General features: G+C 37.3%; 1 protein-coding gene across 1 annotated transcript; it reads left to right on the top strand.

Moving 5' to 3' along the window:
- Window positions 1-240: 240 nt before the first annotated feature.
- LOC129501677 (lipopolysaccharide-induced tumor necrosis factor-alpha factor homolog) lies at window positions 241-750 on the top strand. Its single transcript, XM_055312876.1, has one exon. The coding sequence runs from the start codon at window positions 265-267 to the stop codon at window positions 748-750; it is 486 nt and encodes a 161-aa protein (XP_055168851.1). The 5' UTR covers window positions 241-264.
- Window positions 751-14,052: the final 13,302 nt, after the last annotated feature.

Raw genomic sequence — 14,052 nt, 5'->3', positions numbered from 1 at the left:
CTCTCTCTCTCTCTCTTTCTTTCTGTCAAATAAATAAATAAAATATTTTTTAAAAATAAAATTAAAATTAAAAAAATAAAAACTCAGAATTCAACAGAATGCTTGTCTAAACATTTAAAGACATAAACTCTACGCAGGGTGGGATGAGTTCTCCTGGGGTTAGGTGTTGAATTCTTATAAAAATGTGAACATCTCGGCCCCGCAGCTCGGCTGCACCGCGCGCTCAGACCTCCTGGCTCGACTGGCGGCGCGGGCAGCGGTAAAATGTCTGTTCCAGGATCCTACCAGGCGGCCGCTGGGCCTTCCTCGGTGCCAACTGCGCCCCCATCCTATGAAGAGACGGTGGCCGTCAATAGTTACTTCCCTATGCCTCCTGCCCCTGTGCCAGGGCCGACCACGGGGCTGGTGACGGGCCCGGATGGCAAGGGCATGAATCCACCAGCCTACTACACCCAGCCAGTGCCCGTCCCCAACGCCAATGCAATCGCCGTGCAGACCATCTACGTGCAGCAACCCATCTCCTTTTTTGACCGTCCGATCCAGATGTGCTGTCCTTCCTGCAACAAGATGATTGTGACCCAGTTGTCCTATAATGCCGGTGCCCTCACCTGGCTCTCTTGCGGGAGCCTGTGCCTGCTGGGGTGCATCACGGGCTGCTGCTTCATCCCCTTCTGTGTGGACGCCCTGCAGGACGTGGACCACTACTGTCCCAACTGCAAAGCTCTCCTGGGCACCTACAAGCGTTTGTAGGACTCGGCCAGACCTGGAGGGAGCCGCATGCTGCCCGGAGTGCTCTACAACCCTCACCCGGCCCCATTCCACCTTGGTGGCCTCATCTCTCCAGGGGCTCCACCCTCGTGTCTTCTTTTGGGGGAAAAAATATATCGCAAAAAGTAACACACCTCCAAAAAACCCAGAGATTGCTGCTTGGAGTCATGCGCAGGACATGCAAAGACATTCACCTTGAATGCTGGTTCCCGCCTGCCGTGACCCCAAGGCACCCCACCTTAACTGTGACTGTCGCCCCTGTTTGAATATCTTCGGGTGGTTTGCCATGGGCCAGCTTCGTTTACTGGCCTCCGTGGGCCTTCCTGGGGGTGGTCTCAAACCGAGAAGCTGCGGCTTGCCTTATTTTTGAGACTGTCCTGGCCCGCAGGCGGCCAGCCCCACCTTCAGTGCCTGCCACCATGTGCATCTGTTCCCACTTCCGATGACAAAACTCTTGCCTTAGAAACAAAGGGCTTGCCTCTCAGAACCCTTTTTGTTAGCACACAAATTCACTTTGATTTCTTCATTCCTTTTTTCAGCACAAGGAGGAACAATTCACACCCACCACATTTATACCCTTGAGATCATAAATACGTGCTAGAAACATGTAGGGCCAGGTCTTGACCATGGATCTTTTCCTCAGTTCTCCGCACCAGACCCTCAGCCACTTTGCATGAAGGGCTTTTTTTCTAGTAGGGGAGTCATTTATATTCACCATTTTTATGACCCCCTTTGGGTCTTAAACACCTTTGAACATAATTTTGGAAGGAGGGATTTATAGAACCATTTTTCTTAACTGTAGGATTGTTACTACTTTCCTACTTCCCAAGGAAGGCACTCTTTTTTTTTTTTTTTTTTTTTTTTTTGGTTCTTAACAGAAAAAGCAATGGATGATTTTTATCCATGGCCTCTATGTGGGTTTAGTGCAGTTCTACAAAAACCTCTATAATGGAACTCTTCAAGTGGGACCCCTTTGGGGTTCCCAGTGGTGTGTTTAGAGAAACAGAGGAAAGCACAGTGTGAGCATCCAGGTACCATGGTGCTGGAGAGCTTGGGGACTTACCTGTTTCAAAGAAATTTGAATTCTGACTTTATTTTTCAGAGATACCATTCGTTGTATGGCATCAGAAGACATGATTTCTAAGAATCAGAAAACCAGAGTTCTCATTTAGCTGCTGCATCAGCTTTGAAAACAAGATAAAACTGGGCTCGAGTTTCGAGTGTCCCCATTTTGATAATAGACACAGAGAACGCACATGAATGATAATACATAGAAAGGAAGCCTAGACCTGGAACACACACACACACACAAAAATGTGTATATTGGCTGAAAATTATAGTTGTAACCAGTGATTCAGCTTATTCTTTTGATATTTTGAAAGTCCCAGTAATTATTTTTGCAATGAATACGGATATGACATAGTCCTTTGGTGTTACCTGCTTTTAAAAAATAAAGTCTTAAAAAAAATAAAAAAAAAATGTCAACATCTGCAAGTCTCATAGATTATACACAGTCTTCCTCCGTGAACTTCAACATACCTCCTTCACCCTTGAGCTCACATAAACTTGTCTTGGTCAGATTACTGATATCTGAAAAGCTGCTCCTAAGGGTAGAATAACAAGAAGATACTTTGGCTCCTAGGGGAAAAAATGGATAACTCATGATCAATGTAACTAAGAATCAACCATACAATCATATAAAGAATATTTTCAACTTTTTCTAGTCCTTTGAAAAATAATGTCCAGTGTGGTATTTAATGTTCTGATGTGAAGATCCTCAAAAATAAATACTTTTTCCCATGTAGTCTTCAGACAGGCAAATACTCTTCCGTTTATGACATAATAAAAAGTAAGTAGCACGTGAAGTTTTCATTTTTGTATTATCTACTAGGGAACTTGAAGCTAAAATTAGTGCTCTACTGCAATAATTACTGTTAGCTGGTTTTTAGATATAATTAACTTTTTCCTTTATTATTTTGCTTCTATTCTTTTAATAGTGTGTTATTAATTTCAAAGTCTCAAATTCTTTTTTTCAATTTACATTTCTATTGGTTGAATTTAACATAAATGTCACTCACTTTAAATGTAGTTTACGTTTTCACAATTGTATGTAATCTTATAAGCCATCACCACAATCAAGTTGTAGAATATTTCCAATCAGCCTAAAAAAATTTCCTCTCTGCAGTTGATCCCCTCCCAGTCTCAAGCAACCACTGATCTACTTTACTATAGTTTTATCTTTCCCAGAATTTCATATGAACAGAATAATACAGAATATAATTTTATGACCTCTCTTACTTAGCATAAAGTTTTTGAAATTCATCCATGCTGTTGTATTATCAGCATTTTGTTTCTTTTTTATTGTCAGAATTTCATGGCAGGGTTATATCACAACTTCTTTATCCATTAACCAGTTGATAGATAATTGGATTGTTTCATTTGAGGCTACTATAAATAATGTGGCTATAAATATTCGCATACAGGCCTTTGAATGAATATATACTTTCATTTCTCTTGGGTGTATTACTATGAAGTAGCAATGCTAGGTCCTATGATAAGTATATGCTTACTGTCTAAGACAGCAGTCAAGCTGTTTTCAGTCAAGTTGTTTTCCAAAGTAGCTGACCCATTTTGCAATTCTACCTACAATGTATGAAGAGTTTCAGTTGCTCCAAATCTTTGTCAATACTTGAGGTTGCCAGGGTTTTAATATTCGTCTTCCTAATGAATGTGTGGTGGTATCTCATTATGATTTTAATTTGCATTTCCCTGATGACTAGTAACGTTAAGCACCTTTTCAAGTGCTTATTGGTCATATTTGCATATTCTTTTTTGGATTGTCTGTTCAAACTCTTTGCCTATTTTTTGTTAGGTTGTTGTCTTATTATTGGTCATAAGAGTTCTCTTTATATTCTGAATCCAAGCCTTTTGTCAGATATATGCTTGGCAAATATCTTCCCTCAGTCTATGGTGCCTTTTCATGGTCTCAACTGTGTCTTTCACAAAGTGGGTCTAAATTTGTATTTACAATTTTTATTTATTTTTATTTAAATATTTAGTTTTCTTTTAAGATTCATGATTTCTATATCTATTTAAGAAATCTTTGCTTAGGGCAGCCCCAGTGGCTCAGCAGTTTAGTGCCGCCTTCGGCCCAGGATGGGATCCTGGAGTCCTGGGACTGAGTCCCAAGTCGGGCTCCCTGCATGGAGCCTGCTTCTCCCTCTGCCTGTGTCTCTGCCTCTCTCTCTCTCTCTCTCATGAATAAATAAAATCTTAAAAAAGAAAAGAAAAGAAGAAAAAAGAAAAGAAAAGAAAAGAAAAGGAAAGGAAAAGAAAAGAAAAAGAAAGAAAAGAAAAGAAAAATCTTTGCTTAACCCAGGGTTTCCCCTATTTGGGGGGAAGGATGAGGTTAGGAGCATTAAACTCTTAAATTTAGGTCTACAGTCCATATCAAGTTAATTTCTATATAAGGTTGAGGTGAGGGAAAAAAAATGAAAAGTTCATTTTTTCCACAGATATTTAGTTCTTCTAACACCTTTGTTGAAAAGATTGTCCTTTCCCCCACTGGATTACCTGGGCACTTTAATTGAAAATTAATTAATCTTGAGGCACCTGGGTGGCTCAGATGCTTAAGCATCTGTCTTCAGTTCAGGTTATGATCCCAGGGTTCTGGGATCAAGCCCCATATCAGGCTCCCCTCTCAGAGAGGAGCCTACTTTTCCCTCTCCTTCTACCCTTACCCCGCTTGTGCTCGCTTGCTCTTTCTCATTTTCAGTCTCTCTCTCTCAAATAAATCTATCTTTTTAAAAAAATAGAAAATCAATTAATTTTATAAAAGGGGATATATTCTAAGCTATTATCTTCCATTTCTATATGTCTACCCATATGTCAATACCACACGGTCTTCATTATTGTAGTTTTGTAATAAGTCCTAAAATGAGCCCAAATACTTCATTCTTCTTTTTCAAAATCATTTTGGCCGTTCTAGGTCCCTTGCCTTTCCATAATTTTTAGAATAACCTTGTCAACTTATTTTAATAAAATTTTCATTTTGGAATAATTTTAGATTTGCAGGGAAAGTGCAAAGATAATATGGAGAGTTCCCATATACTGCTCACCTAATTTGTTTCCCAGTGTTACCATTTTACATTACTGTGGTATATCTATCAAAACTAAGAAACCAACACTTGCATATTGCTATTAACTGATGGCTTTATTTGGATTTCACCAGTTTTTAAATGAATGTCCTCTTTCTGTTCCAAGATACCATCTAGAATATCACATTGCATTTAATCATCATGTCTTCCCTTTCTCCTCTAGTCTGTGATAGTTTTTAGCCTTTTCCTTGTTTTTCATGCATGACTTTTATGGTCTTGAGGAGTACTGATTAGATATTTTGTAAAATGTCCCATAATTTGGTTTATTTGATTTTTCCTCATGATTAGACTACACTCATGGTTTTCGGAAAGAATGCCACAGAAGCTCAGTATACTCACCACATAATGTCAGGAGGTATCTGCTATCCACATGGCATTACGAAGAAGGTTAACCTTGAAGTCATGCAACTTCATGGTTAACCATGAAGTCAGTCAATTTCCTTTTTTAAAAGCTTGCTAGGATTTTGACTGGGATTATAATGACTCTATATATCAATTTGGAAAAATTTCCATTTTAATAACTTATAGTTTTCCAACCCATAAACATGGTTTATCTCTCTACTTATTTTTTTTAAGATTTTATTTATTTATTTATTCATAGAGACAGAGAGAGAGGCAGAGACACAGGCAGAGGGAGAAGCAGGCACCATACAGAGAGCCCTACACGGGACTCCATCCAGGGTCTCCAGGATCACGCCCTGGGCTGCAGGCAGCGCTAAACCGCTGTGCCACCAGGGCTGCCCATCTCTCTACTTATTTAAGTCTTCTTTAATCTCCTTTGCCTCCTCCAAGCATGGATTTCTCAGCAGGATCTATCTGCCTGTCTACTCTCCTGTACCTTCAGTAGCTGCTTTTTATTATTATTATCCACATATTCCAGAGTCTATAGTTATCACCTGGTAAAGATCAATTCAATAAGATCTAAGCCACTGAAAGAAAAATCTAACATTATCTCAGATACTTTTTAAGGTACACAGGGAAAAATAATTTATATTATTATCTTTAAAATACCTAGAGAGACTAGAATCTTAATACAATCTGTGCTACATCAACTTGCAATCTTAAAGTTTACCACCAATTAGCAGTCTATGATCTGAAAGACAGCTTTTCTCTGTGTAAAAGGAATTTGATTATATGAAATTATGACTTCATACTTAGTTAAAATTCCAAACTCTAAAAGATCAAACATGAGAGAATCATATTAAAATTTTAGTAAAATTATTCAGTGTTATCCATGATGTTGTAAAATGGGCATAATCCTATAGAGTAATATATTTTTAATGATAATATAATTTTAACTATTTTGGAAATCAAATGTATATGAGCCTTAAAAATATTCATAACTTTGACCAAGTAATCCCACTTCTGAGACTCTGCCCTATGGAAATAACGCTAAATAGAGTCAGAGGATAGAGTGACTCTTATGCACAAAGATTTCTATCAAAGTGTTATTTATAATGTGAAAAAAACTTGATAGTACTTAAATATCCAGTAAGAAATTATTATATTCATAGAGCCACAAGCTTTAGTAACCCTATAGAATTAAGCAAATGTATATGTTGTATGAAGTCAACTCTTAATTTTTTTTATGTATGGAACAAAAACCTAGAAGTTAATATAACGTATTCCTAATGATGGCTAGTAGAACTACAGATGTTTTCTTTTTCTTCTTCCTGCTTGCTCTTTTTCAATACTGAGCCAAAAAAACAATAATATCTTTTTTAATCTTATAAATATTCACCTTATTTTTTAATTTCTGAACTGCAAAATTTAGAAAACTGGTTCAGCCTCTGTGCTTCATTGGTAAGGAAATTTTTGTTGTATTCCAGAGTCTATTTCTAAGGCTAAGGAAATGGCCACAGTTCACATTGGTAATATTTAATCAAAATGCTTTTTAAATTATTAGTCTCAAATAAGGTTAATTTTAATATGAATGGTCTAGAACCTGGAATATGAAAGAATTTTAAAGTTATGTTTCCAATGACCTTTTTTTTTTAAGATTTTATTTATTTATTTGAGAGAGTGAGCAAGAGAGAGAACACTAGCAAGGGGAGAAGCAGAAGCAGAAGGAGAAGCAGACTCCCCACCGGCCAGGGAGCCTGATACTGGGCTCAATTTGAGGACTCCAGGATCATGACCTAAGCTGAAGGCAGACACTTAACTGACTGAGCCACCCAGGTGCCCCACAATAAATATTTCAAATACTGAATTTAAAAAAGTAGAATTTTATTCTAAGTACTTTTCTAGTTATGAGATTTAAGATGCCTAGTGAATCTATAAGACATTTTATTTATTAAAAGCTCCTTGTTCCCTTGTTATGGTTACTACTATTTGTTTGTAGTTGCCCAAATAGAAATGACAAAGTACAATGTGATCTACATCAGGACTTTCTGTTATTACTAGTCCACCTTTACTGTTCAACTCTAATGAGCTAATGATACAGTACTAGCATTGCTGATTCATTATCTACTGAATCATACACTGAAAGTAATGACTTTTAACTTGGTTTTAAATATCCCAAACAATTTTTCCTGATATCTCTCTAAATAGAAAAATAAATAAATAACATTTTTAGTTTAACATTTCATACTATTGGAAGATAATCTAGATGGAATGTTTAGGGTTAGTAGAGTGTTTATCTTATCAAAAGTGGTCTGGTCTGTTTGGGTTACCGTTTGGATTCCGGCTAATCAGGTCTATTTACTAAGTTTAAGAACTTTCAACAATTAACAGTGTTCAAACAGCACCAATCTGCTATGTTATTTCAGCTGGGAAAGCAGCTATATGATCCAGTACAGCTTCCTTACTAAAAATAAATGATAGCACTTTCCACTCACTGGGGAGTTAGTTTTAGGTATGTCACACTGTCACACTGCATAACAAAACAAAAGAGTGTGAAACATCTAAATAATAAAATACCCAAAAGACATGCCATGTTTCTGGATTTAAAAAAATAATAAAGTAACTTTGCCAATAGAAACATCATAGCAGGAAGACAAAACAAATATAAAGTGAGTTTAAGAGGCAAATTATGGTCCTTTTCTATCAAGAACCATGACTTTCCTTGTTTTTAAAGACTGCTTAGTTATATTAGCAATTTTTAACACATGGTAGCTCAAATCAACAATACATTTGCTCTTCAGACTTTGACACTTCCCAAGCTGCTAGGCCTATGCTTAACCAAACAAGTACAGTAGCACAAGTGGAACATTTATGTAACACAGAAACTATAAATGTTCTTTGAGGAACAAAGAGGCCTACTCATTCTAGAAGATATGACAAAGGGATAAGAACATCAAATTTTAAAACAGATTTAAAACTCCTGAGGAAAATATACTTAGCTTATACTTGTTGTAGTCAAAAGTATCACACCACTTGTTTACTGAAAATAAAATATTCTTTCTTTTCTCTAAATAATTTTTAAAAATTCATTGATCTTTTATCTGGTGTTATACTCTATACTAAGGACTTTCATATATACTCTCATTGAATCCTTGTGATAATACTAAAAAGCGTAGATACTAACATTTATCTTCATTTTGCAGATAGAAAAACAGTCTAAAATTAAGTAATCTGCCCAAGGTCACTCAGGTAGTTCACACTGTAGTATGGTCTGAACACAGGAGGTCTAATTTAAGAGCCTGTGCTCTTACCCACTATAGGTAAATGAAAATGACACTAAAGAATTTTTAGAAGAGATATCAAAATACCTGAAATAAACATTCCTGCTAACAAAATCATAAAACATACTCTATCTGTAGCCTTTCTTTTCCCACTGACAGATATTTCCAGCTCTTTCTCCCCACTACTGCCCCTTCTTCTTCCACTTTCCAGCAAACACACACACACACACACACACACACACGCCGGCAGTAGCTTTGCTGATAGTACCTGTGATACTAAAAAATAGAGCAGGAAAAAGTTAATATTCTACTTCAAAAGTGGACTGAATGGTTAAGTGAGGCCTCAGAACTGGCAAGGGTGAGGAGGGGAGGAGACACCATTATTTGAACAATCGACTGGATGTTCCCACTTGTTTGTTTACTTGAGGTAAACTCATTTACAGGTATATAGGAACATGAAAAAAGTCTCCACAAAAGAGGTGGTTCCCGGATTTCTTTCACTTTTCTGCTCAAGCCAAAAAGCCTGCTGTTTACCTGTTTACCTAACAGAAACAAATATAAAAGGTTTTCCACAACAGAGTTTAAAAGGAGGACATTTCTCTGCACAAAGTAAGGCCTTACTGAAGCAGACATTACAAACAAGTGTTTTCCAATCTATAGAACTTTCTACAATGAAGGAAATGTTTGACATTTCTAATATTCGATATGTGGCTGTTGAGCAGTAGGAGTTAGGGACAAATTTTTAACTCCTCTAATTTAAATATTCGCATATGGCTAATGACTATCATATTAGACAAAATACCTATAGTCTTATCTCAATACCTACTATTCATTGAGTATCTACTATGCGTTACTTACCTCTGAAGAAGGTACAATTTTGTCCCCATTTCACAGATTAGGAAACTGACAGGCAGAGAGCCTCGTGGATTTAAATTCTGGATTTTATACCTACATCTGTCCCGCTCAAGGCCTGATACTTTCATTACCAGTGGTTTTTAATACCAGCAGCATATTAGATGGCAAGCTTTTAAAAAACACTCATCCTCAGGTCCCACTTCCCATAATTTATTTAATTGGTCTGGGACAGGGTCCAGGCACATACATATCATCGAAACTGCCAGTTTGTAACACCACTGGTGTGACTGAAGCCCCCTGTTACAGGACAGCCTTTTCCAAGAGGGAGCTGCAAAGAAGTTCTACCTCTACTTCTCTTAGGCATGGTTAACACTTAATGCTTAAAAAGAGTTCTCCTTCTTTATTGCATATCAGAGTAAATGACCAAGAGCAGCAACTCCTAGTTATGATATCACATAGCTGGTGTTTTGATAGAGCTGAGACCGGGAACCAGGTGTGGGTTCTATGTAAATGCTCCAGTTTCTGGAGTAGAGACAGCAAATGAGCGAAGGTCAAGAAAGATCAGCCCAGGGATCTAAAGCCCCAAGCAGCAAACCAGAGGCTGCAGGTGCTGTTTGACTATTTCTAGAGGTGGGAACACTCAGCAATCCCAGTCTTGTCAACTTTTGTCCTCCACCCTGTTTGCCACTCTGAAAGTCCTCTGTGCAGTATTTTTCACTCAGCCATGGTTATTTCTAACAGATATAACCCCAACCTGTCACACAGTTGGTGCTTAAAACTGTTAACTGTGAAATGAATGAGTGAGGATTTTGGAATTCAAGAGGCTGGGACCACTTAGCTTCCAGATGGGTGCACATATCTGAGTATGTGTTTGATTCAAAAAATCAAGTCAAAAAGTCCCTTCAAACCAACAGTTACCAGAAAACAGGGGGATAGGAGGATAAGCCAAATTGGTGAGAGGGAGTGGGAAATACAAGCTTTCAGTTACAAAATGAGATCATGAGAATAAAAGGCACAGTGTTTTATGGTGACAGATGGTAGCTACACTTGTGGTGAACCTAACATAAGGTACAGAGACGCAGAATCACTATGTTGTCCACCTGAAACTAATGTAACTTAATGTGTCAACGATACTAAAAATAATGTTAACAAAAATAATTATTTTTTAAAAAAGAAATTCAGTGTCCAATATAAATAGAAAGGACATCGGAAATAAAGTACCTGGTATAATTATCAAAAGAGATCAGTCACCAAATAGTAACTTTTTAACAGTTAAAAAAATACTTTGTACTTTAAAATAAAAACTGTTTTTCAACAGTTAAAAAAAAAAAGTTCCTTTAGAACCTTTGTACTTGCCTCAGAAAAGTGGGTAGAGAAGGACATCAGTCTCCAAGACAGGATTATTTTTTGTTTCAGAGGCTAAAAGCTTGGAAGGGATGAAATAAGAAGAAATAAGAATATCTACAAAAAGTTAAACAGGAATATATACCATACCCATACATATTCCAAGAGGCCTTTCAAGCACAGGCAACCTGCATTTACCCTTACTTGGTCTAGGAAACCACAAAATCAAGTTCTAGGGTTCAGAAACAAAGTCAACAAAGCAAGGGCCTGAAGGAAACTGCCACAAAAATAGAAAATGCTGCTGTAAACATTACTCCTCAGACTAGCCAAGTATGTCTTTCTCTCCTACAATGAAGGAGTAAAAATAAAAATAATCTGTGTTTGAGATTATGCTCAGGAATGGTGTGTGGCTATAAAACACACTGTGGAAATCATCTCTCCATTCAGAAACTCAGCACAGCTGCTCCAATAAGGAGCCTGTGTATGTTCTGAAGCTAAATGAACTTGTGTTCTAAGAATCTGTCTTTAGAGGTAATAGCTCTGGATGCCATGAGCAAAAATCTCAAGGATGATTGTAGCAAATGGCTTCAAACAGAAACATCTAGTCTGTTGGGAAGTGCCCTTTAGAATGGAGGACTTCAATTCTCTTGAAACAAAATCACCAACCATTCTTGCTGGCCTGCTGCTTATTAAAGTAGGGAAAACGTAGGTTTTTCAAGCTACAGCTGCAGATCGAGAATTAGTTTGCACCAGTTGATTTTGCTTTAGTAATGTAAAAAGTAAACCACCCAGAGAGAGCAGAAAGAATTAACCAAGGGCATCTAGAGATGTGAAAGAAGATAATGGTAGAAAAAGCCACTTCAAATATCTCCAAATTTGAATTTCAAACCATGGTTTCTTTTGAACCTTATCTATCTGCTATATCCTCCATCTCAACCTGCCTTTTTCTTTTCTTTCTTTCTTCCTTCCTTCCTAGTAATATATCCCCAAGTTTTTTTTTTTAATATTTTTTTATTTATTCATGAGATACACAGGCAGAGACAGAGGGAGAAGCAGGCTTCATGCAGGGAGCCTGATGTGGGACTCAATACCAGTGTGATACTGGGATCACGCCCTGAGCCAAAGGCAGACTCTCAACCACTGAGCCACCCAGGCGTCCCTATATGCCCAAGTTTTAAAAATAACACAGAGGTGTGTAAAATTACATGTTACAGTCTTCTAACTTCTATCTATTCTCAATCCTATTCCAAATCCCTAGATTTTTTTTTTTTAATCATTGCCTAGCTCTTAAATGTTAAAGAAATATAATGTCCCATGGGTAGATGTCCTAAGGAAGTTTGCCTGGTTTCAAATTTTCCATCAGGAGCCAGCTGTGTAAGGAGATAGAGAATCAAAAGATGGAGGTTCTACTCCATACTTCTTCCCAATTATGTGTGTGCCTTTGAAGAAATCTCTTTCCTCTGTGGAATTATTTTCCCTGTGTGGAATATAAGCGAAGTGAAAATACTGTCGGTTCACCTCTAATTCAAACCTTCTATACCAGCACCATCTAACATAAGTGAGCTACAAGGGTGAGCCACACTGATAATTTAAAATTTTTTAGTAACTGTATTAAAAAATAAGAAACAGATTAAACTAATTTTAATACTCTTTATTTATCCTAATATATCCAAATTATTAACATTTCAACATAGAATCAATATTAAAACATCAATATTTTAATATTATTATTAATGGTTTACAACCCAAAACTAAATCTTCAAATCTGGTGTGAATTTAACACAAGACATCTTAACTGAAACTAGCCATATTTCAAGGGCTCAGTAGTCACATGTCAATTAGTTGCTACTGTCTCGGGCAGCACAGTTTTATACTGGCATTGGGACATTATTCAAAAAAAGCTCTATTTCAATGTGGAACTAACTTCTACATCTCTATATTTGATCGCCTCTGTTACCAAAAAACATTATTATTATTTGTGGCAATATCTACCAGGAACAAATTGTTAAATCTACTTAGATTACTCACTAGGTACAGTATCAGAGCTTTGATTAATATCAGTGCTGCTTCTCTATAATACCATTAGTCTTTGAGTGAATTTTTATTGTCTGGTTGAGTCCTTCCTATTGAATTTTAAATCATTACCCTGAGCTTCATAATGACTAGGATAGAATATCACTGTTAATGAACAAGTTTAATTTTTATTTAAATTCAACTAATTAACATGTAATGTATTATTAGTTTCAGAAGTAGAGTTCAGTGATTCATCAGTCTTATATAACACCCTGTGCTCATTACATCATGTGCCCTCCTTAATGCTCATCACCCAGTTACCCCATTCCCCCACATTACTCCCCTCCAGCAAACCTCACTTTGTTTCCTATGATTAAGAATCTCTTGGGATGCCTGGGGGGCTCAGTGGTTAAGCGTCCCCCTTTAACTCAGGGTGTGATTCCAGGGTGACTCCCGCATCAAGCTCCTTGCAGGGAGACTGCTTCTCCCTCTTCCTAGGTCTCTGCTTCTCTCTTTCTGTGTCTCAAATGAATAAATAAATAAATAAAATCTCTTTTTTATTTAAAAAAAGAATCTCTTATGGTTTGTCTCTCTCTCTCTCTCTGATTTCTTGTTTTATTTTTCCTTCCCTTCCACCATGATCCTCTGTTTTGTTTCTTAAATTCCACATGAGTCAGATCATATGGTAATTATCTTTCTCTAATTGACTTACGTCACTTAACATAATACCCAGAGTTCCATCTACATCATTGCAAATGACAAGATGTCATCTTTTTGATGGCTGAGTAGTATTCCATTGTGTGTGTGTGTATGTATTATATATATACCACATATACAATATATACCACATCTTTTTTTTTAAAGATATCATTTATTTATTCATGAGAAACACAGAGAGAGAGAGAAGCAGAGACACAGGCAGTGGGAGAAGCAGGCTCCATGCAGGGAGCCCAACACGGAGCCTGATCCCAGGTCTCCAGGATCATGTCCTGGGCTGAAGGCAAGTGCTAAACCACTGAGCAACCCAGGCGTCCCTATACCACATCTTCTTTATCCATTCATTTGTCAATTGATATCTGGACTCTTTCCGGAGTTTGGCTATTGTGGACATTGGTGCTTTAAGTATTGGGGTGCAAGTGCCCCTTAGGATCACTACATTTGTATCTTTGAGGTAAATACCCAGTAGTGCAATTGCTAGGTGGTAGGGTAGCTCTATTTTCAACTATTTGAGGAACCTCCATACTCTTTTCCAGAGTGGCTGCACCAGCTTGCATTCCCACCAACAATATAAG

Source organism: Nyctereutes procyonoides, unplaced genomic scaffold (genome assembly GCF_905146905.1).
Source record: "Nyctereutes procyonoides isolate TBG_1078 unplaced genomic scaffold, NYPRO_anot_genome, whole genome shotgun sequence".
Classification (NCBI taxonomy): Eukaryota; Metazoa; Chordata; class Mammalia; order Carnivora; family Canidae; genus Nyctereutes; species Nyctereutes procyonoides.
Note: the sequence above shows the minus strand (reverse complement) of the source record. Positions and strands in the feature narration are given on the sequence as shown.